Source organism: Oncorhynchus gorbuscha, linkage group LG13, assembly GCF_021184085.1.
Source record: "Oncorhynchus gorbuscha isolate QuinsamMale2020 ecotype Even-year linkage group LG13, OgorEven_v1.0, whole genome shotgun sequence".
Taxonomy (NCBI): Eukaryota; Metazoa; Chordata; class Actinopteri; order Salmoniformes; family Salmonidae; genus Oncorhynchus; species Oncorhynchus gorbuscha.
Genome location: NC_060185.1, coordinates 48,971,321 through 48,996,320, shown reverse-complemented (window position 1 = coordinate 48,996,320; position 25,000 = coordinate 48,971,321). Strand labels below are relative to the sequence as shown.

Genomic DNA, 25,000 nt, shown 5'->3' with positions numbered 1-25,000 from the left:
AACACATACAGGGCTGGCTTTAAATGCTTTGGCTGTTGGTGTCTTTGCACATGGTACACGCCTTAACTGACATCTGTCTGCGTATCAGGTAGATGCTTTGTTCGTGGTAAGACGACCTTGTTCTCTGACAACACTACAGTCTGTTATGAAGAATAAAGCCAGCAGTGTATTATTTAATAAAAAATAAATGTTGACCTTCCTGGGCGAAACAGTGCCTTAGCTAACCCCATTATAATATGCCTATTGGAGTGGAATCAATGGGACTGGGGGGCGTAGCTACCTGGGTTAGTGCCTGGCCTGGGGATAAGGCTGTGCTCCTCATTGCTTTTTAGGGAATCTAAATGGGAATCTGTGGGTAGACATGTGGCTTGATGAGGTGCATGGCACACACAGAGACTGACAGACTGGCTGATAGCTATTGGCTACTCCGAGTAATTGACTGCTGAAATGGGCCAATAGGCACAGGATGAAATGTATCGGTTCCCGACCTGCTGGATATTTATTGCAATACGACAATATTTTCTTACCGTTTAGTTTATCTTGCCTCAGCTGTTCTGTTGGTCCAGATATATGACTTCATTTTTTCTCCGCGGTCACTTATTTTACTCAAAATGTTTGTGAATTCTTTGAGTGATTTTATTTCGCTTAGATCTTTCACTTCTGTCTAAGGTTTCCAGCTGTTTTTCTCAGGCGGGAGAACTCAACACTAGAGGAGTGGACCCTCATGGGATATGGGCCCGCCACACTCTGCTGGTTACCACACCGTTGACCATAGCCACAAAAACATAGTTGGAACATTCTAGGAACGTTGAGATAGGATATAACATTTCACTGATTAGGGAAGTGAGGTTGTGTTAGAATGGGTGTTGCAACTGTTTTTTGGTCTCTAGGGAAGACTCCCATTGGCTTCTCACCACTCTCTTTCTCTCTTTCACCCAGTTCCTTTGAAAACCTTCTTTCTCCCGTTCTTTCCGTCTCCTCTCATTCATGGCATTTGGTCTCCAGAGTGCAGTGGGAGCGAAAGTTTATCTTGCTTAATTCGTTTCTTTGATTCTTTCCGGTCCTTTTCCCTCAGAGTAGATTTTATCACGTTTGGTTGTCCCCCCCCCCTCCTCTCCTACGGCTGGCGTTGTGAATGAACTCGCTCAAGGTTGTTTGGTCAATGTGCCTGCAAGTCTTACAAAGAGCTTGCACATATTTTCCTTATCTCTGAGAAAAATCTAGAAGTTGTTGACTGTCTCCAACCCAACACCCCCCCCCCACTCCCTCTGTTCTCAAATCCCCATGGAGACAGAGGAGAGAGGGAGAGCGAAAGAGGGAGAGAACCTTAAGTCCCCTGGCGCAGAGCAGACACCCGCAGCATAATCCTTCTTTCCCACCACATCACAATCACAATGATGACCTTAGCCAGGGCTCATCGATAGAGAGATAGAACCAGACAATGGCAGGGAGGTTTAGGGGGGTGTTTGTGTGCGTGGGGGGCCTCTCCTATACCTGAGCCCCTGGATTAGAGAGTTTATAGGTGGAGGCCCAGGTGTGTGTGTGTGTGTGTGACATCACATCAACTGTAGAGTATCGGCGTGCGGTTGCATTACTGGCTGCGGAGGATGCAGTTGGATCTGTGTTTGTTTGGTTAGTAGAGTACAGGATAGAAATGGATCTTTATTTTGGCTGCCCAAGAATCTTCAAATTTGATTTCCTGGAGACTCTGGTCTTTCTGACCTCCGTGAGGCTTTACACAATGTTTGAAATGTGTGTATGACCCCCCCGCCCCCACCCGGCGGCCATCCAACGACAACATTCTTTTCCATTCCAGAAGCCTTTGATGTCATAGTAGGCTCTGCTGATTGGTTGGTGATTCAAGATGAGAACCCTGGGAAATGAGGTAACGGGGAGCAGTGGTGCCAGTCATGAGGCACAGACCGGGGTTTGAGGGGGATAGGAGATGAGGGGAAAGGAGGAAGGAGGAGGGTGGGGTGGCATTTTGCGTGCCGCCTCCAAGCAAAGGAATTCAACAGGAGGTGTTCAAAACCACACGGATCAACACAATCATGGCTGCTGTAAAATAATATCTTTCATGCCGTTCCCCGTCCTCTCCCCCCTTCCCCTTCTGTCTTCTGAGACTGGCCACGAAGACAGGCCAGAGTGAGCCTGCTTGGCTGAGGAGTGAAGAGGGAGGCTGGGTGGTGGTGACGGTGGGGGTGTCTACGCTTCACTTGGTTTAACACCCCTACCTCTTCTGCTCCATAGCAACCCTTGGCAGAGGAGTGTGGGTTTTGCACAGACACTGTGGAACGGCTCCATGGGTGCTGGTGGCCTCCAACTGCCATAGTCATGAGGGGGGAGGATGGGATAGGAGAAATTTGATTGATTTGGGCCTGATAATTGTACAGTTCACACAACATTGGGCGTTTGTATCGCCTGGTCCCAGATCTGTTTGTGCTTTTGCCTACTCCATTGTAATTGGCCAGCCAAACATGGCATGACAAAATTCATAAGGATTTGGCAAGACAGCAGAAACAGACTGGTACCCAGGCTAGTGTTAGTAGTTTTAGTACTTGTAGTGTTAGTCCCTGACATGTCCGTAACAGTGAACGCCTCCCTTAACACCCCCACACAACCCCACACCAGAGATGACCCTTAACCCCAGCGAACCACATTCCTCTGAGTGTGTTGTTGGGGGCCGAGTCAGCTGGGCAGTGGACAGGGCCGAAGTGAACCCTAGCCCCCGGCCCGGCAGACGGAGAAGAGCAGTCTCAGAGAGCAGAGGAGGCAGGAAGCAGGGCAGAGGCAGAGCTCTAATGGCCGTGCTCGTCTCTTCTGTCTGGAGGCTCGTTTTAAAATGGATGAGTAAGCGTAACCCTCCAACCTCTGGACTGCTGTCGGCCCCAGGGCCTGTCAGCTTCCTCCTGCGTCTGCTCACACTGGAGGGGAGAACAAACCGCAAGAGAAACAGAGTGGAGAGAAACACACACACACACACACACACTGGAGGGCGAGTTAGGCTGCAGGAGAAACCCACATAGTGCCCCCTCGTTCTGGGTTTCAAGTTGAAGCTCAGTTGCTTCAGGTCTGGTTTCTTTGACAGAACCGAGAAGAGGATGCCATTTTAGCGAGGGGTTATTAAAGGAGGGAAATGGGCTGTTTAGCTGTTTGCCTTTTAGTTCCTCCTACATGAATCACACGTTGGGGAGAGAGGGAAAGGACAAGAGAGAGGAGAAAAGCTCTCAGAAGAAAATGAGTGGGGTGGGGGTGGGGGGTCTGCAGCCATCTGCCTTTGCACCAAGAGTTGGTTACTGTGGCAACAAGTAAAAAGTCATTATCGCTAATTGACACTATGGCAGGTTCAGGTGTTTTCATTTGTATCGTTTGCCTTTCCCACCGCAGAGTGACTCACCGTCTTCTTTGGCTCCTCTCCTCCATAAATACGTTTTTTCAAAAATGTTTCATCCCTCACTTTCTGTGCGCAGCGTGTATCTTTTGGCAGCGCAGAGTGATTTAGGGCGTTGGTCCCTCTCGTCGCTGTCTGTGAGGTCCCTCGCCCCACTGCCTCTTCAATGTTATTAAACACACACACAGAGAGAGAGAGAGAGAGAGAGAGAGATAGAGATAGAGAGAGAGAGAGAGAGAGAGAGAGAGAGAGAGAGAGAGAGAGAGAGAGAGAGAGAGAGAGAGAGAGAGAGAGAGAGAGAGAGAGAGGTTCCTGGTTCAGGAGCTTTCCTCCACATCGGGGCTTGTCAGCGCATGAGCCCTAAGTAGCCCTGTGTTTCCATTAGCCAACCACAAATGCAAAGTATTTACCATAAGCCTTTGTTAACCCTCCTCCTCTCACTTTCTCTCCTCCTCACTTTGTCTTCGTCTCTCACTGTCTCCCTATTCTTTTTTCCCTTCCCCATTTAGCCTTCCTCTGTGTTTTTGTTTGCTTTCTTTGTGCAGTTCCTCTTGCTCTCTTTCCCTCTCCATCCTATGTCCTGCTCCCTGTAGCCCGTGTCTGGTACATCATGTATTGGGCCTGCCCTTGCTGTGTATCAGAAAGCTTCTTAACGCCTAGCGTGGTGGACTGGCTTCATTACTCCTGCAGCAGGCTCCATTAGTCCTGTGTAGAGTGGAGGGAATGGAGTAGAGATCGGAGTGGAAGTGGTGCCTCTATTGCTTCCTGTTCCACTGACGGCAAGAGGTAACACAGGATAGCAGTTGTCCAGGTTACCATGTTGGCGCCCGTAGCTGTCTCATACAAAAAAAAACAAAAAAAAACATCTGATATGATAATACCACAGGATGATGCACACACACCTAAACCCCCCCTGTGTGTGCATGACGTCACCGTGCAGTGTTGTCACACGTGTTTATTTATTCTGCTGCCCTCCTTCCCTCCTCGCTCTCTCGTTCTCCCTCCCTCCATGCCTCGTTCCTGTCATATTCTGTTTTAATTGGTCTCAGGATTCAGTAGTGCATGAACGTTTCTTGGTGGAGGAGAGAAAAAAAAGAAAGAAACTTGATCGAAAACGCTCCCATTTTAAGTAGAGGGCAAGATAGTTCATGTGGGGGATTGTGTATGAGCGGGTGTGGATCTCTGGTATCTTTGACCATATGGCGTGCCGTGAGTTTGTATGTGTGAATCTGTGTGTACCTGTGTGTGTGCGGGAAGGCCATCTGTCACCTAGCTGTAGGTACAGAGCTCTCTCATTGGTGTTACTCTTTAAAACCTCCCCCAGGACTTCCCAACACATGTTTGGTTCCCACAAATGCTTGTGGGTTCAAAGTCCAGACGAGTTACTGCCTTGGTAAGACTCCCAACCTAGATAGCCTGCTGTGGTGAATATGAGTGGACACTTTGTGAAAACTGTCTACCGATACAAGTCACTCTGGTAGGAGTGCAGTCTGTTAATCATAATGATTATAAGCAATAACAGCAAAAACAAATATTTTCAGCAGCTTTCTCTCCTCGAACCAGCTGGGAAATGCCTCTGACAGCTCTCATTAGCCCTGACTCTGGTTCAGTTTCACATCTCTGCTGCTAATAGTTTGGGTTACCATTTAGATGTGGATCAGCAGGTCTGAGGTAAGCGATTAACAGTGGTTCTGATGTTAGCAGAGCCTCAGTGTTGTGCAGGTTATCGAGGTACGTCCCCTCTACAACACCTGTGTTGTCAGACCAATTACACAAGCAATTAGCTCTGACAGTCATGTGTTTTCGACTGGCATCTGGATGGGGAGATACGGCTACCCCAAAGGAGGAGGAGGATGCTGGGATATTTCTCTCTCTCTCTCTCTCTCTCTCTCTCTCTCTCTCTCTCTCTCTCTCTCTCTCTCTCTCTCTCTCTCTCTCTCTCTCTCTCGTCCCCATTTTGTTTTCTATGTGGCTATGTGAGTGTGAAAGCTGCGTGCCTGTGTATATTGCTCGTTGTCTGTGCCTGTCTGTCTGTGTAGTGCATGGCTTGTGTGCGCTCCGGGAATTGCGTTTGGCTGGGACAATGGCTGTATACAGTGTCTCTTCACACCGCGTTTCAGATGACAACCTCTTTGCTCCAGAGTGAGTTCAGATGTGTGCTGATGCTAGCTCAGCGTGTCTGACAGGGACTGGGGCTGTAAGGTTAGGCAGGAAGATGCACAGCTCAGCTTGGAGAGAGACCTACAAAATGACTCTCTGTCCCTGGAGGTGTCTGACCTGCTGACATGGCAGCTGTTGTTGTTGTTGGAGCTCAAACCTGTTTTACCGTGTCGACAAGGGCAATTTGAGTGTTTTGTTTTAAATGCACAGTCACCCAGGGGACCTTTGATAGCATGTTTAGCGGGCGCGGTATGCAGTGGGTTAATATCAGCTGCAGGTCGTTGTAGGGCGCCGCGTCGTAGCTAAGCCAGCGCTTTCGCCCCGGCACTCCTCCACTCACAGACATTGTTCGTGTTTGTCGGAGAGAGGGAAGGCCTCATCACTGTAGAATGTGTCGTCTGTGTGTGGGTGGGGGGGCTGGGGGGGGGCTGTGGGATTAATAGCTGTCGCCGTGCATGTTCCCGACGCGTTAATTGTAGTTGTGTTATCGAAGAGGCCCCCCTGATGCTGTGGAAGGGTTCAACTCTGTGACGCCATTTTGATCTGCCCCGCTCAGCCTCTCCCTCATTCTCCCCTCTTCTCTCTCTCTCTCTCTCTCTCTCTCTCTCTCTCTCTCTCTCTCTCTCTCTCTCTCTAGTAGGCTCTTATCCCTCTTCCTCCCTCTCTGCTCGTCTCTGTGTCAACCATCAGTGACACCTTCCCTTTCCTCTATCCCTCACCCTCTGCCTCCTGCTTTGCAACAGGCGTTCTCTCCCCCCTCGTCCTTCTAGCCACCTCTATCTTTAACCAAACATGAATGATCTTTTTCTCTCGGACTCTTTCCTTTTTTATCTCCTGATCTGAAACAAAGCAACCCCCCCCCCCACCCCCTGCCGTATTTCTCGCTCTCCTTCCATCTCTCGCTATATAAGAACACAGTGGCTTGCCCTAACACCAACTCTATCTCTCATGCTCCAGGCAGGGAGGAAAAGGAAATGACCTCGCAGTGTGGTGCCTTGTGTGACAGGGCATGGCAGGGTAGAGCCCAATGAAATTGCTGCCGGACTTTGGCCTGGAAAAGGTCACACCGTACTCGGCTAGTAAACAAGGTGCCTGCTGGGAGAAAAGCCACTGCAGAGAGCTCCACAGAGAACCCTGCCAGGATTTGATGTACTGCAGGCTTGTTTTATTAAGGAGAGTTAAAGCATTACAGATATGTTGTGTGTGTGTGTGTGTGTGTGTTTGTTTGTGTTATCCAGTGGGGATTTAGGTAGCGTATCTCTGGCTTCATGTTCCATGTTACGTGAGCAGAGCATCAGATCATACTAATACATACTGAGATTCAGGAAATGTGAAGATGCAAAGAGCCCTGATAATCCAGTGTGTGTGTGTGTGTGTGTGTGTGTGTGTGTGTGTGTGTGTGTGTGTGTGTGTGTGTGTGTGTGTGTGTGTGTGTGTGTGTGTGTGTGTGTGTGTGTGTGTGTGTGTGTGTGTGTGTGTGTGTGTGTGTGTAATCCCACCGAGATCTGACTATCCCGTCTGGATTACTGCCCCTGTGATGTGGGTGTCCTGCGTGTGTGTGTGCACTGCAGTGTGTTATGTCTCTCTCGCCCTCTGTGTGTGTGTGTGTGTGTGTGTGTGTGTGTGTGTGTGTGTGTGTGTGTGTGTGTGTGTGTGTGTGTGTGTGTGTGTGTGTGTGTGTGTGTGTGTGTGTGTGTGTGTGTGTGTGTGTGTGTGTGTGTGACGGTTCAGATAACATCATGACACTAGTACAATGGGGACCTCTGGAATTTGTGAACACATGACCTGTGCTGAGTTTTAGTGGTACATGTTTGTTTACTAGGAGCAATTTGTGTGTGTGTGATATATTTGGAAATGTTGTCTGTGGTCTGTTTGTGTTTGCGTCTATACACTGCATTTGTTATAGTAAGTGTTAGTGTAAACTTCCTGTGGGTAAATGGAGCACGGAGTCATTGCATTAGTGAAAGAGGGGAATGAGTTATTTGTGTTTGCGTCACTGTATTAATATATTACAGTGCATGTGTTTGTGTTGCACTGCATAAGTGTGTGTGTGTAGAGAATCCATGACTGTTTGCAGATTAAGGCAGATAAGGGAGTACATTCTCTGCTCTGGTTATGCAGAGCTGTCATCACAGACACACTCTTCTCCCTTCTCCCTTCTCTCCCCACCCCTTCCGACCTCGCCTCGGCAGGAAGTGGTGTCCGTGTGATTGGGCGGGAGAAATCGACGGGGAGAGAGGGAGAATGAAACGGGGGGACAGGATGGATGTCAAATCAAATCAAACTTTATTTGTCACATGCGCCGAATACTTACTTACAAGCCCTTGACCAACACTGCAGTTCAAGAAGAGTTAAGAAAGAATTTTAAAAAAAGACTAAAATACATTTTTTATTATTTTTTATTAAGTAACACAATAAGAATAACAATAACGAGGCTTTATACAGTGGGTATAAATAGCAGCAGTGTACCAAGGAGGGGGGGTGTCAATGTAAATTGTCCGGTGGCGATTTTATTAATTGTTCAGCAGTCTTATGGCTTGGGGGTAGAAGCTGTTGAGGAGCTTTTTGGTCCTAGACTTGGTGTTCCGGTACCGCTTGCCGTGCGGCAGCAGAGAAAACAGTCTATAACTTGGGTGACTGGAGACCCTGACAATTTTATGGGCTTTCCTCTGACACGGCCTATTATATAGATCCTGGATTGCAGGAAGCTTGGCCCCAGTGATGTTCTGGGCCGTACGCACTAACCTCTGTAGCGCCTTATGGTCAGATGCCGAGCAGTTGCCATACCAGGCAGTGATTACAACCGCTCAGGATGCTCTCGATGGTGCAGCTGTAGAACTTTTTCAGGATCTGGGGATCCATGCCAAATCTTTTCAGTCTCCTGAAGGGGAAAAGGTTTTGTTGTGCCCTCTTCATGACTGTCTTGTTAATGGGGGCCAGTTTGGCTGTTAGCAGTGCATTCGAGCAGGCTCAAGGAGAGAGGGAGAGAGAGAGAGAGGGAGAGAGAGGGAGAGAGAGGGAGAGAGAGAGAGAGAGAGAGAGAGAGAGAGAGAGAGAGAGAGAGAGAGAGAGAGAGAGAGAGAGAGAGAGAGAGAGAGAGAGAGAGGGAGGGAGAGAGAGATGGGCCCAGAGAAGGCATCATTCTCAGTAATGGGGTTTTACCTCCTGTTGTAGCACTCTGTCATCACCATCACAGAGCTTATGCTTATTTGATCAAATATGGTATTGACAATGACAGCCCCCGGATATATGGGAACAGAGGCAGCTCTTTCTCAGAAACCACTGCAATAGAGTTTTCTCTTACATGTTTCCTTTATACATAGCCTTGTGTGAAATATCTGAATAACTCAGTCAGTGTGCACAGTGAAGTATATTTTCCCCTCTTAACAATCAGGCACAGCTCATAAAGATGTATGCCGTGCATACATAGGCTTAGGCTAACATTGTCTTAGTTTTCATGGCGGTTGGTTCTCAGGGCTATGGGTTTTTTATCAGGCCTCAGGAGACCCACTGGGCTCAGACTCAGGCCTTGTTGACGTTCTCTGGCTGAAGCCCTGTAATGAACCATTGGAATGCCTGGATCCTGTGGGCTTGGCCCTCTGGCTAGTTAAGTCTGTCTCTCCCGCTGCCGCCCTCTGACACGCGTGTTAGTAAACTTCACGCCCTGGTGGCCACTCTCCAGTGCCCGGTCCCTATCGTTCCTGTGCTTCTGATTATGGAAGAAGTGATGCGCCCTCGCCAGGCATAGCCCAACCCTCATCCCCTAAGGGAGGAGATGAGCTCACATGACCCAGCTCTCTGACCCAGCGCCCCACTCCCCCGCCCCCGGCCGACCCGCTCCCTCATCCATGTGTTTCTGGGTCGGAGGTAGATAGAATGCAGGCCCTAACCTATCCCCTTCAGCCAGGGGCTAGCGGTGAGTATGTGGCAGGACATGCGCACTATTCACACAGAGAGGGCCTCAGGCGGCACTGGAACACTGTGTCTGGCTGGACAAACTAAGGCTGGTTAGTATTCAGCTAGCACTGTACATTCTGTCCTTTACAGATAGCTTTGATAATCTGTTTTGTCGTATATACTCTCGCAGGTAAGGTTAAGGAAGAAGCCTCAAGACAATAGTTTGATTTATTTCGTAGTTGCTATTTAACCAGTAACAGTTTATGCATTTCGATTTTTTTTTAAATGGTAATGGTAGTTATTATGTCGGTTAGCATGCTAATGTGTCAGGGGCCATTTTCCTTGATCTCTGTGTTATTAACTGTGTCACAACCGTTTAGATGGAATGCTGCTGGTTCTAGTTGTTTATTTCACCTGTCACTAGAACAGCCTGGAAAACAGGAACAACTGTTTTGTTTGGCATTCTTCCCATGTTTTTTTTCTGAAAATGTCGCTGAAATACCCGCTCTCAAGTATTGTGGCAGTTATAAACGCACACACACACACGCACACACACGCACACACACACACACACACACACACACACACATACGCACACACACACGCACGCACGCACGCACGCACGCACGCACGCACACGCACACACACACACACACACACACACACACACACACACACACACACACACACACACACACACACACACACACACACACACACGCGCGCGCGCATTCCTTTTGGCTATTGAGGAAGCGCTTGGAAACGGGCAGCTGGGATAAGTCAAGTAGATGTTAGCAGCATGTCTCCAGCGTCTGCTGAACAGTTGGGATGGCTGGTCCTCAGACCTGAGGGAAAACTATAGGAGAGTTCCCCCCCATTTACACCAGTGACTCGCTCAATTCGTCATAAACCAACAGGCCATGTTAAACTGAGTCAATACATCTGACCCAAATGAGTGCATGATGATTAGTGCTTCGATCCCTCTCTCTCTCTCTCTGTGTGTGTGTGTGTGTGTGGTTAGCGCAATCTGTGGTAACTGCGGCTGCCATAGTTATTTGTTAATGTAGCCTTTTCCATGGCACTCCAGTATTTTTACTACTGGTCATTTCCATGTAAAAGGACCCATAAGCACCAACATGTGAAGTTTATAGGAGCGTGTCAAATGAAAGCTAAGAGTCTATCTTTTAAAAATTAAGAAATATATATATATATACACATGTGTATATACATATATATATATGCATTTTTCATCCATTTTCCATCCCAAAAAGTTAACTATTTAGCTATTAGCATGCATTATTGTCATGTCTGCTTTTCTAAAATAACTTTCCACCAACACTTGTGTATAACTGCAAATGGCCAAGACGCAGTTGTTATGGATGCGCAGTTGATGAAACCAATGCTGCTTACTCTGGTTGTAAGACCTCTCAAGTGTACAAAGTAAAAATAAAACAATTCTTAGAATAGCCTAATTGACAAGTAACTCCTATGCTGTCAAGATACGCCTCTCCCCTATTTGACCTAGATAGTTTGTGTATGTATTGATATGTAGGCTACGTGTGCCTTTTAAACCATTTTCTGATGTAGTTCTGTCCTTGAGCTGTTCTTGCCTGTTAAAGTTCTGTATTGTGTATTGTTTCATGTTTTGCGTGGACCCCAGGAAAAGTAGCTGCTGCTTTTGCAACAGCTAATGGGCATCCTAATTAAATACCAAGATCACCCCTGAACACTGAATATTTTAACCGTACACATCGATAAACATCTTAGTTAACTACCTTACCGTAGCCATTTGATCCCTGGTTCATTGAAGGAGTGAATTATTTTTACAAAGACAAGAAGTCATTTGTTGTAATTGTAATGTTGTAGGGTGGCCAACCACCCTCCTGGAGAGTCCAGGAGAGCTAATGGGAGTGCAGGCTTTAGCTCCAGCCCTGCTCAAACAAACCACATTGTAAAATAATTCATCTTCTCTGTAGGATCTTGATAAGCTGATTCTGGTGTGTTTGGGCAGGGTTGGATCAAAAGCCTGCACACCCAGTAGCTCTCCAGGTGAAGGTTTGCCGGACCACATGTGTTTTCTATCAGTGCAGTATTTTCCTTTGTTGGGGGTTAAGTGCCTTGCTCAAGGCCACAACGGCAGGATATATAATACATGGGATCAGAGACCAGCAGCCTTCCATTGTCAATAGCAGTAATACTACTGAAGGTTAAAAAACAATGGAAGTGGTTCCTTGCAGCATACAACACAATTATAAGTCACCTTTTCGGCCCATGGTGTTAGACATCTTTGGGGGGGGGGGTACAAGTGACTTGAGGTTTCGGACAAGTACAAAAATCTGTCCTATTTTTCCGAAGAAGGAAGTGGCAAAAGGTCAACGTATGATGTCCAAACTTGTGAAATATAGACGTCTACGATCGGTTCAGATTTGATTCGGACCAACCAAATTCGTTCTTGTTTAGGGGCAGGGCTCATTTTAAAATAATAGCCAGTGTGTACAATAATACCCAAAGGAGGATGTTGCATATTTATACCTTTGTGTAGGATACATCACCTGAAGAGAACGACATTCATATCCATAATAATGCCTTTCTGTGTATTACAGAACAGGGACCCGTGATGATTCCGTTATCACAGTTCCGTTACCGGGTGTAAATCCACTTCACTTACTGTAGTTCAATAACCAAAATGTTTTTTTTTCTTCCCAATGTGTCAATGTGTCATGTCATAGCTGACAACCCCAGTGTTTCTGCAGACTTGGTTGAATCTTAATTCGGAGAATTACGTTTTTGGAAAACGTGGGCCCAAAAGACTGATGGAGATTTTACCAAAATGATGTTACCGAACTTTGCATCTGCATTTGTAGAATGTTCAGTGTCAATTGTTAAAAGTAGCCCTTGTGCATAGTTGTATGGTTTGTTGAATGGTTTTTGCATGGCATACATTTTAAAGGGAGAAATCTGAGTCTCGGCGCAATTCCTTTTCTGTGGAACTGCCCTACTATAAAACATGCCATAGCAACACCCTTGCATAGTGACACCATTTTCAGATCACAACCCGGTTTATAAGCCTGCCTTCTTTGCTTCGTGGTGTTATGTGCCACCTGTTTACCACAGTGGAATAGGTCAGCCCAGGAATTGTCATCAGCGTACTATCATCAGTGGTAGTGTAACACGGGGGACTAATAAATACTGTACATCTAATGAACTAATGGGTTCTCGTGCCTCTGATCTGAACCAGGTCGGTGAGTAAGTAGGCAGGCAGCAAGGACGAAAGCCTACCATTAGCCTACCATTAGCCTACCATTAGCCTACCATTAGGCTCGGCTCAAAGCGGGTCACAGGCCAGTTTAATATGTAACTAATTGAGACGGTGCTCTCTGTCGTCTAGACTGGAGCCGGTCAGTGTTGAGGTAAAGGTCCAGTTAACCCCGCCGCCGACGACGACGGCGTTATACTGAAGGTCAGATAAAACTGGAATGGTTATGGCTCTTTATTCCACGGGGGAATGCGTTTGTCTACGCTCTCAATTTCTACGCCATGTCAGTGTTGTCGAACATTCTGTCAACCGAGCACGGGGCTCCTGCAGTGGGCATGGCTCAAAGCCCATTTATGCTTGATCCGTGAACATGTGGTCGGAGGCTCCGCGTGGAGGTTGTGACGCAGATGCGGAGGCGCGGGCAGAAGCCAAATTGAGTTCCATACCGCGTCGCCTCCCACATTTTGTAACGTTGAGGAGGGCTCCGTATAGCTCCGCATTGACGTGATCGGGGTAACGGTAGGCGGGGCAGGAGGTCCTGTATGAACACAAACTCACTTCCTTGACAACTTCCTGTCTGAAACCCTACCCTTCAAAGAATATCTTAAATAAGACATCTTACCCCCCCCCCCATACATTTAAAAAATAATAATAATAATGTAATTCACTTGTCTTTCCCTACTAGCACTGACTTTGCTGATAGCTACTTTATTGAAGAAAAATGTACTTACTACGACTGAGATGTGGTTGTCTCACCTAGTTATCTTGTATATGTAATCTGCAGTAGGGGGAAACAGAACCACTGGCCCGCCCCACCACCATTGTCATTGTTTGTTGAGCTGAGGAGTGTTGTCCTACATGGTCCCTGAAAAATGTGTCTATAATGTGCTCTTCTACCTCACGTGCCTCACGGGGGGGGGGGTTCGTTGTTTCCCCTAACTTCTTTGTCGTTGTAATGTCGGACGTGATTGTTTCACCATTACGGATTCCAACTTTAAGATGAATGCACTACAACTTTAAGTCGCTCTGGATAAGAGTGTCTGCAAAATGTGTGTTGTCCTGCTCTCTTCCACTCCCCTCTGTGCTGTTTGTTCTATGCGAAGGGCTCATTGATCTCCGGGCTAATCACTGCCAGCCAGCCCAGAGCCCTGCAGCAGGACGTAGGACCATGAATTAACCATGGCTGCCCAGGTCTTATCACCAACCAGCTCTCTATCAACCTGCAGCCCAGGCAAAAGCTCCACACTCAGCCTCCCTTCGTTACAGAGACTGGTTGTTCCTGGATCTCTCAGCCAGCCCCCTTTTGATGGATTTTTCATAAATGTTTTACTCTGCAAATATATACAAAAAATATGAAAAAAGAAAGAAATTCCTTTTGATATTGATCTATTTTGCGCTGCCACTTGGTGATGCACCTATAGTGTAGTAGGTGTGAGTGTTGCTGGAGTGTTACAGTGAACAGAGTCTGGGTAGATACAACTTGCTTTCCACTAACTTTTGAATCCCCCATTTTATTGTCCCCTTTCTACTATTAAACCTACAACCATCCTACCTGTGGTCTTGGTGTGTATATATTATCTATATTATCTACAGAGTTTTGGATTCTCTCTCTCTCTCTCTCTCTCTCTCTCTCTCTCTCCCTCTCTCTCTCTCTCTCTCTCTCTCTCTCTCTCTCTCTCTCTCTCTCTCTTTCTCTCTCTCTCTTCTGTCTTCACACTGACTCTCTATGACTAACTCAATTCAGTGGGTAGTAAGTATTCTCCAAACCATGCCTCAAAAGCCCCGTTCATTCATCGTTAACAGTGGTTTTAATGTGTTTACTAAATACATAGACGAATTAACATGGACTGGGTGTGGGTTCTTTTTGCTGTGCACAGCTGTGTTTAGTGCTTTGGGGCTTTGTCTAGTGGTTTTCTTGTTCCCTACAAGCCTGATTGTTTAGAAAGGGCCCGTCTATCAAAATGGTATGAATGTTATCTCCCTCCTTCAGTTCTACCAATAGGAGCTCTATTTATGATTTTGTAGGCCTGTGTTCTGCCAATGGAATCTGTTGTGTAGTGGTGAAAATGCTTGCTCTGAGAACAGTGTGTGTGGGTCTTGGAAAGAAACATCCGCAAGTGATATCTCCAGACAGCATGATACCAAATTGAACAGCTATTACATCTAGGTAAATGTTACGAGACACGCAATTTCAGATCATAATTAGTGATGCTACATCAGCCAGTCCAATTTGTCCGCGGAGTCTTTTTTTCAGGAACCAGAGGAAAATGTTGTTGTTTTTTTTTGTGGAGAGGAAAGCAGCCAACTTTCAAAGCAGCCGTTTGAAAGGCAGTTGGGCTTCCCTAGTTGCCCAATTAGTCTCTTTCTCTACGTATGTGGATTTGTGTGTTAGTGAGAACTGTACCATCGCGTCTTGTAGAACTGCTGCTGGCTTAAAGACAACACTGTTAGATGTGAGATAATTATGTATCCTCACATAAGATCCTGTTCTGCTGTTTTGAAATGTACAAAGCAGGGAAAAATGTAGCAAACAAGCCTCAGGAAACTACTTTTAGTATGGTGGGTAGCAGAATGTCAAAAAGAGGTTAAATGTGAAAGAATGCATCAGTTAATAGTTACTGACTGTACTGCTGTTGTCTTAAGTAAGTTGTAGCATTCCAACAGCTTTGCTTCTGACCTCAATCTCTTCAGGAAACATTCAGCAGTGAAATGGGATCACAGATGAAACATTATTAACATCACACAGCAACGATGTGGGAATTTTAAATGAGACATGGGACAGCCTACAAATAATGAATTGAATAATGACAATGAGTCTTTCCCACAGTCTTTTATATTATTTATTGAAAAAATCTACCTTTCTCTCCTTCTCTTGTAGAGTCGGACCCAAGGCCAGTAAGAATCTTTGCATGGAAAGACCGTCCTGCAGCCTCCTCCCTAGAGCTTGTGGGCATGGCAGGATGAGTGTCTGCGTTCGACGATGATGGCAAAAAAGCAAGATGCAAAGGCGCCCACCTACAACCTGGTCGTGGTGGGCCTGTCCGGCACAGAGAAAGAGAAGGGGCAGTGTGGTGTGGGCAAGTCCTGCCTGTGCAACCGCTTCGTCCGTCCCAGCGCAGACGACTTTTACCTGGACCACACCTCCGTGCTAAGCACCAGCGACTTCGGAGGACGCGTGGTGAACAATGACCACTTCCTGTTCTGGGGGGAAACGGGGCGGGTGCTGGAGGAGGGGCCGGAGTGCAGGATGCATGTGGTGGAACAGACAGAGTTCATTGATGACCAGACGTTCCAGCCGCACCGTTCCACAGCCCTCCAGCCCTACATCAAGAGGGCAGCTTCCAACAAGCTGGCCTCGGCAGAAAAGCTGATGTACTTCTGCACAGACCAGCTTGGGCTGGAGCAGGACTTTGAGCAGAAGCAGATGCCTGAGGGGAAGCTGATGGTGGATGGCTTCCTCCTCTGTGTGGACGTCAGCAGGGGCATGAACCGCAACTTTGACGAACAGATGAAGTTCATCACTAATCTCTACAACCAGCTAGCCAAGAACAAGAAGCCAGTGGTTCTGGTGCTCACCAAGTGCGATGAGGGGGTGGAGCGCTACATCAAGGACTCGCACACCTTTGCCCTGGCCAAGAAGAACCTCCAGGTGGTGGAGACGTCAGCACGCTCCAACGTCAACGTAGACCTGGCCTTCCTCACCCTGGTGCAGCTGATAGACAAGGGCCGGGGCAAACCCAAGATCATCCCCTACTTTGAGGCCCTGAAGCAGCAGAGCCAGCAGATCGCCTCGGCTAAAGACCACTACGAATGGCAGGTCAGCCGCATCGTGAAGAACCACAATGAGACGTGGCCCAACATAAACCGGCGCATGCAGACCTCCCCAGAGTACAAGGAGTATGTCTTCCTGGAGGGCACGGCCAAAGCCAAGAAGCTCTTCCAGCAGCACGTCCACAGGCTCAAACAGGAGCACATTGAGCGAAGGCGGAAGGTCTATCTCAGCACCCTGCCTCAGGCACTGGTTTCCCTAGTCCCTGAGCTGGATGAAATCGACCACCTGAGCTGGTCCGGGGTCCAGAAGGTTCTGGAGACCAAGCGGGACTTCTCCCAATGGTTCGTTGTGTTGGACGACACCCCCTGGGAGACCACGCCACACATAGACAACATGGAGGACGAGAGGATTCCAGAGGATCTCCTGGAGACCCCTGTGGCCGAGACGATTTATGAGAGCCACCTGGAGCACTTGAGAAACGAGCGCAAAAAGGCGGAGATGAGGTGGGAGTTCAAGGAGAAGCTCAGTGCCTCTCCCTTTATCACAGCAGGCAAGCCCTGGGAGGAGGCACGCAGCTTCATCATGAATGAAGACTTCTACCAGTGGCTCGAGGAACAAGAGTACCTAGACATCTACAACAGACACCAGAAGGAGATCATCGACCGAGCCAAGGAGGACTTCCAGGAGCTGCTGCTGGAGTACTCAGAGCTCTTCTATGAGCTGGAGGTAGACGCCAAGCCCAGTAAGGAGAAGATGGGGGCCATCCAGGAGGTGTTGGGGGAGGAGCAGAGGTTCAAGGCCCTGCAGAAGTTACAGGCAGAGAGGGACGCTTTGGTTCTCAAGCATATCCACTTTGTCTACCACCCCACCAAGGAGACCTGCCCAAATAGCCCCCACTGTGTGGACTGTAAGATCGAACAGGTTCTAGCCTCCAAGTTCCCCACACGATACTCCTTCTTTGATAGCCATAAACCGGGTGACGGGAATGCAGATCGGATTAACCTGGTCATTCTGGGTAAAGACGGCCTGGGTAGAGAACTGGCCAATGAGATCAGGGCTTTGTGCACTAATGACGACCGGTACGTGCTGGATGGGAAAATGTATGAGTTGTCCCTCCGGCCCATAGAGGGCAACGTTCGGCTGCCGGTCAATTCCTTCCACACGCCTACCTTCACCCCCCATGGCGTCCTGTGTCTCTACAACTCTAAGGAGTCACTATCCTACATTGTGGAGAGCATTGAAAAGCTCAGAGAGTCCACGCTAGGCCGAAGGGAAAACAGTCTATTTCAGCTGCCCATGAACCTGCTCCTAGTCACCAAACGGGGAGTAGGGTCCGTCAGGGACATTGGGGGGGAGACTGCCCACACACTTATCCTCCAGGGGCAGCAGGTGGCTGGGAAGCTACAGTGTGGTTATCTAGACCCCGCCTCCCCTGGGGTGGGCTATGGACGCAATGTGAACGAAAAGCAGATCAACCAGGTGTTAAAAGGTCTGTTAGAATGCCGTAGGCCCCCTGGGAGCATAGGCAGCAGCTCCCCTCCTTTACCCCCTTCCTTCAGAGACTCTCACTCCCAGCCCATCCCCGAGACAGACCTGCGGATAGTCATGTGCCTGATGTGTGGGGACGATTATGACGTGGAGCAGCTCCTCTCGCCTCTCCTGCTACCCCAGCACTGTCGGCCGGCCTCCAGCCTGAGCAGTGGCACGTCCGTGCTCCTAGAGCTCACGGTGGGGGCTCAGAGGCACACCATAGACCTCTCCCTGCTCTCCTTCCACTCCTCATTTGCCCTACGGAAGAGCCGGCTGGTGCACGGCTACATCGCCGTGTATTCGGCCAGGCGCAAGGCATCCATGGAGACCTTGTGTGCGTTCCTGTGCGAGGTGCAGGACATCATCCCCGTGCAGCTGCTGGCGGTGGGGGAGAGTCAGGCTGAGCTGTCGGACTCTGAAGTGGCCAGGGAGCAGGTGAGCCAGGGGGAGGAGCTGGCCCGGGAGATCGAGGCCAGGTTTAACACAGTAGTGTGTGGGCCTGGAGGGGTGGTGGGAGGCCTGCACAGGATAGACCTCTTCCAGCCCTTCCTGAAGGAGGTTGTGGAGAAACGCACCATAGTGGAGGCCACACACATGTACGATAATGTAGCAGAGGCCTGCACCACTGAGAGCATGAGCCCGGCCCGCTGCAATTCCCCCAGCCCCATCAACACCCTGCTAGACTCTGAGGAGGATGTGGAGCCCTCGCCCCCCTACCCCGATGGTACACCCACCTCCCACCTGGGGGGTTTCAAGCTCCCTGACCTGGAGTCCAGCGACGCCTTCTCAGTCATCTCCGAGATCAGCACCTTCGAGAGCAAGCTCAACAACAAGGTGCCCCCGCAGGTACGGCCCAAGCCCCCTGTACGGAAAGTCAACCTGGGGCCCTACATGGACCAGCAAGGGACCAACCGCCGCTCTTTACCGCCTGCTGTCACCTGGGCGCCGGGCAGCGACGGTGGCTACGACCCCTCGGACTACGCCGAACCCGTGGATGCCGTGATCAAACAGCGGCCCACGGAGGAGGAGAGCATCTACTCGGTGCCCCACGACAGCACTCAGGGCAAGATCATAACCATCCGCAACGCCAACAAGCATTCTAACGGCGGGGGCAATGGCTCGGATAGCGAGGCTGACAGCAGCTCCCTGGAGCGGAGGCGGAAGATGTCTGCTCTGGGGGTGAAGCCGCGGCTGTACCGCGACCGCTCGAAACGCCTGGGCAAGTTCAGCAGCTTCCGCACTAGCTTCTCTATCGGCAGTGACGACGAGCTGGGGCCACCCAAGGCACCAGAGGAGCTGGGCGGGGCGCACAAGGGGGACAACTCTATTAACGAGGAGGGTGAGGACCCCAAGAGGAGGAACATCCTCAGGAGCCTGCGCAGAAACACCAAGGTATGTGCCCCAGGGTGGGTTTGTTTGTTTGTGTGTCTGTGTGTGTATCGTTCATCAATATGGTCACATCAGATTGCATACTTTCAGTTTTTATTCTTCATACCGGTCACATAGAGAAAGAGAGAAACTGATGTGATTCATTGAGATTTCCCCCTATGAATGACTTAATATTGTTTTTATTTAAATGTATTTATTTAACTAGGAAAGTCAGTTAAGAACAAATTCTTATTTACAATGACGGCCTACACCGTCCAACGCTGGGCCAATTGTGCGCCGCCCTATGGGACTCCCAATCACAGCCGGTTGTGATATAGTCTGGAATCGAACCAGGGTGTCTGTCGTGACGCCTCAAGCACTGGAGATGCAGTGCCTTAGACCGCTGCGCCACTCGGGCACAATCTCTATCAAGCTATTATAGAATACTTTAATGAGTTTCATCTGTTTAATAGTGTTGTCTTCACTCACCGCCTTTATCAAAGTGACTTAGCAGCAGCGTTTCCTGTTGCATTGTTCAGTGTATATCACCTGTGTGAGTATATGAGCTGAGCTCAGAGGAATTAGCACTGTGCTCTAAGTGTGTTGCCAAAGGGAGGCTTCTGTGCTTGTCTTCATTACATCTATACCTAGGGATTTCTGTGTCATGTCTCTCTGTTCACTGCGGCCCATCTGATTTGAGTCTGACAGGCTCTATTATAGAGGGTCTAGGTCTAGCTTTCCTTCCAGGCTCTTTAAATCAGTTCTGCCTTCTCACACTCTGTGATCCTACTTTTCTCCTGCGCCGCTGGAGTCCTCCAAACCCGCCCAATCATGGCCCGGAAGCAGAGGGAAACTTCGGCTATTGATCTCACCCAGCTCAGAGAAACTGTTTTAATGTGTTGCCCTGAATGTACATGTGTTTATGTGTGTGGTGCTGTCATTATTTCACGAATGGACAACATTTTCAAACTTTAACCCATGCTGACATGGCTCATTATAATTTGACACAAACACCATTAAAACTGAAGTTACATGTTTGCCAGCTTAGTTGGCCATTTCTTTCAGCGGCCACGTGAACGAGGGCATTAACGAGAGTAAAAAAATAGATAATTATTTTACCGCCCCCTCTCCCCCTCCGCACTGTGTCTCTGTACAGCAGTTGTGTTTGATCTCAGATAATAGCATCCCTAGCTCGAACCCACTCACTCATCCCAAATGACAAACCTTGTTACTGCTACAGCCCTAGTTGCAGTCCCATAGGCTGGCTAGTTTTTTTTTTAAACGTTCCCTTCGGTAAGTAGATCTGTGCAGAGTAAACCCAACAGGTTTATGACATGCCCTGTGCCCAGGTGGGCTGTCTTTCTAATCCGGAGAGTTCCCTGGTGCATCAGTGCATGAAGTCAGACCTGCCCTAAGAGCGTGATAGGGGGCAGTCTCACCGAATGAAGGGAATAGAGAGTGATTGGCAGCTGAGTGGTCCAGCTGTGCGGCATGTTTTCAGTAGTGCTCTAGTGCCTCAGCAAAACATGCCCAGAGACTAGTGGGACATGCCCTGGGTTTATTTCCTCCTCCTCCTCCCACACATTCTCCTTCCCTTCCTCATTCTCTGACTCCGCCTCTCTTTAACCTCCCTGCTGATGAAGAGGGATTGAGGGAACATCGGACTCAGACATGGGCGTCAGCCTCACTTTGCCCTCCCTCCCCTCTCTTGCACAATCTGCACCCTCCCTCTCCTCAGACACTCTGCAGTGAAACATTTGACCCAGCGCCGTCAGTCGTATCTGCCTGCCATAGTTCCCATTCACACAGAAAGGCTGACATAAGGGCCACCTAAGTGGGAGCGAAGGCAGTGTATATGATTAGACTGGCTGTGGGAGAGACACAAACCACCCTGTCGCTGTGTGTCTGCCTGCCTGGCTGTGGGTGGGTGATAATTACCTTTGGTGTCAGGAGGGAGGACAGGCGATTTATGTTTTCACACACAGTGATGATGTCCCTTTACGCCATAAACTATATGAGTGTTTTATATATCCTGAATGATGCTCCGTAACATCACACATCTAGAGAGAATTAGTTGGTGGAACCAGTATAGGGGGAACTTAATTTAACCACCCAAAACAAATAAAACAAAACTGCTTAATGGGACTAAGCTAGCTACTCCCCTTACTGCAGAGCACAGCCGTAGGGCTGATCTGGGGCCTGTGCCCCCGCTCCACTTACATTAGAGTCTTTATTACTTAATGGGAGCCAAAACAAGGTTATCAGGTTCCCAGATCAGCTGTCTCTCTATTGATGAGGGTCACTATAGAGCCAGCTGTAGCCTAGTGTGCCCTTAGGACACCGCACATTTGGTTCATTATAATCAACAAAGAGTGTTCCTGTAAGTCTGACCTGAGGTCAGGGGGGAATCAGCCAGTCCTGTCTCTGCCTGGCTGCCGTTAGGCCTCAGCAGTGACTACACAGTGGAAGCTAACTAACCCATTTCTCCCTGTCCATATACACTCACCTCAGACTGTGTCTGGCTGACTTGAGGTCTCTCTCTATCTTGTTCTTTCTCTTCTCTCTCTATCTCTCTCGCTCTCTCCAACGAGGGGGTGAGAGAGCAATGCGCAATTGGCTAGAAAGGTGAAACTGTTCTCAAATCAGTTAACCTCTCTAGGGTACGTGGGACGCTAATGTCCCACCTGACCAACATCCAGTGAAATTGCAGGCCGCCAGATTCAAACAACAGAAATCTCATAAATAAAATTCCTCAAACATAGATGTATTATACACCATTTTAAAGATACACTTGTTAATCCCACCACAGTGTCCAATTTCAAAAAGGATTTACGACAAAAGCATACCATGCGATTATGTTTGGTCAGTACCTAGTCACAGAAAAACGGCCATTTTTACAGCAAAGAGAGGAGTCACAAAAAGCAGAAATAGAGATAAAAATGAATCACTAACCTTTGATGATCTTAATCAGATGGCACTCATAGGACTTCATGTTACACAATACATGTATGTTTTGTTTGATAAAGTTCATATTTATATCTAAAAATCTCTGTTTACATTGGCGCGTTATGATTTGCCTCCAAAACATCCGGTGAAAGTGCAGAGTGTTACATCATTTTACAGAAATACTCTGTAAATACAACTGTTATGCATGGAATTAAAGATATACTTTTCCTTAATGCAACCGCTGTGTCAGATTTCAAAAAAGCTTTACGGAAAAAGCACACCATGGAATAATCTGAGTACAGTGCTCAGAGACCAAGCAATACAGATACCGGCCATGTTATGGAGTCAACAAAAGTCAGAAATATCATAATAAATATTCACTTACCTTTGATGATCTTCATCAGAATGCACTCCCAGGAATCCCAGTTCCACAATAAATGTTAGTTTTGTTTGATAAAGTCTATAATTTATGTCCAAATACCTCCTTTTTGTTTACACATTTAGTACAGTAATCCAAATGCGCAGGCACTAGGTCCAGACAAAGTCAAAACAGTTATATTACAGTTCGTAGAAACATGTCAAACTATGTATATAATCAATCTTTAGGATGTTGTTATCATAAATCTTCAATAATGTTTCGACCGGAGAATTCCTTTATCTTTAGAAATGAAAGGGAACGGAGCTAACTCTCACGGGCGTGCGCCTGACTGAGCACATGGCCTTCTGGCAGACCCATAACTCAATCAGCTCTTGTCTCTCCCACTTCACAGTAGAAGCCTGAAACAAGGTTCTAAAGACTGTTGACATCTAGTGGAAGCCTTAGGAAGTGCAATATGATCCCACAGACACTGTATGTTGGATAGGCCAAGACTTGAAAAGCTACAAACCTCAGATTTCCCACTTCCTGGTTGGATTTTGGACAGTTTTATAAACGTCATAGTGTTTTCTATCCAAATCTACTAATAATATGCATATCCTAGCATCTGGGCCTGAGTAGCAGGCAGTTTACTCTGGGCGCGCGTTTCATCCGGACGTGAAAATACTACCCCCTACCCCAAAGAAGTTAAACAAAAGGAGAGACCGATTGCAAGGATGGGGCCTCATAAAACAAGAACAATAAGGCAGGCGTGAAAAGCAGAGTTTTGGGGTTGTGACTGCAGCCAGGGGAATGTAGGGTGGTGGGCAGGGCGCTGGTGGTGGGTAAAGTAATGGAGTGGGGTAACTGGAGCAGATCGGCCCGGACAAGGGCGGCTAGGCTCACTCAGAAGATCATGCTGCGCCGCTCTGCTCTCTGCCTGACAGTCCTACGGCTCTCCAGCCCCAGTAGCTAGCCAGCCGTGGAGCTCTGTCCCAGCTCTCAGCTCAGTCTGTCCGAAAGGCTTGAACGGCACCGAAGTAGCCGTAGTAGCTTACAAGATAGAATTGAATTCTGATAACAGCAGTAAGTTAGGGACCTCTTAGAAACTAAGAATGTTTTTCGGGTTGGGGTAATGCCCGGGGGGATGCAGTGTCGTGGAAAGAGAGTATGACAAGGGAGAGGAAAGAGAGTATGACAAGGGAGAGGAAAGAGAGTATGACAAGGGAGAGGAAAGAGAGTATGACAAGGGAGAGGAAAGAGAGTGCGGAGGATAAAGAAAACATAGAGAGGTGAAAAGTGGAACGGAGATGTGTATCACTCAGACAGCCCGAGACAGGAATGTATGATTCTTATCAGCTTAGGCCTTGAGAAGAGTCTGCTGCAAGGATTCATATGTGGGTTGTGTTGTGTTGGCTGATAGTCGATGCCCATGTTAAGAGTGAAAGTATGGTGATGTGTGTGTTCAAATTGTGCCCATGTCTATGGTCTAAAGATCAATCCATGTCTCGGATGAATAATGAACAGAAACGAAAATGCCGCTCTCCTCCTTCTCATTGATCTCTCCCTCCGTCCCTCTCTCAGAAACCGCGGCCCAAGCCCAGGCACTCTGTATCCAAAGTAGAAAGCAACTACTTTGGCGTGCCATTGGCCAACGTGGTGACACCTGACCGACCCATCCCGCTCTTCATCGACAAGTGCATCCGATATATTGAGGCAACAGGTAAGCTTCCACGCATTACACAGTGGCTGCAATTGTTGTGGATGCTAGTGATTACTGAGACTGTGGAGAAGATCTATACAGGGGCATATAGAGGGAGTGGGTGGCACATCACTATTCAGGGAGCAAAGGTCACAAGCCGTTTCTGACCTCAGTATCAGCAAGTTCTCTCTCTCTCTCTCTCTCGCAATCTCTCGCTCTCTCCCTCTTTCTCTCGCACTCTCGCCCCCCTCTCTCCCTCTCTCTCTCTCTCTCTCTCTCTCTCTCTCTCTCTCTCTCTCTCTCTCTCTCTCTCTCTCTCGCTCGCACTCTCTCCCTCTCTCTCCCCTTTTCACAGTTTTCACTTTCAGCCAACATACCTCTACCTTTCCGTTCTATTCCTCTCCCTCTCCTATGAATCCCCAGTAAGGGATTTATCAGTAGTTTCTGGGGGGACTGTGGTTCTCTCCGGAGGAAGCTTCTGATGTTTTCTCGAAGTCAGAGCTGTGCCTGTGATAAGAGAGCTGGATGTCTCTCTCTGTTGGAGTTGTTCTGCTGCTCGTGTTTGCCTGTGGCGCTGTAGGTGGCCTTCGTGACAGTCAGCAGCGGCCCTGGTCAAAAGTAGT

At 48.3% G+C, this 25,000-nt stretch overlaps 1 protein-coding gene across 3 annotated transcripts in view; it reads left to right on the top strand.

The window, feature by feature from the left end:
- Positions 1 to 25,000, top strand: part of arhgap35a (Rho GTPase activating protein 35a) — an 86,944-nt gene that overhangs the window by 37,024 nt on the left and 24,920 nt on the right. For 2 of the 3 annotated variants that reach the window (XM_046294815.1, XM_046294818.1), the window contains exons 2-3: positions 15,583 to 19,398; positions 24,260 to 24,398. In XM_046294815.1, coding sequence (XP_046150771.1) covers positions 15,685 to 19,398; positions 24,260 to 24,398 — 3,853 coding nt within the window. In that variant the 5' untranslated portion in view covers positions 15,583 to 15,684. Of the gene's footprint in view, positions 1 to 12,947; positions 12,958 to 15,259; positions 15,264 to 15,582; positions 19,399 to 24,259; positions 24,399 to 25,000 lie in introns of those variants that run through there. The other variant, XM_046294817.1, reaches the window with a different exon arrangement.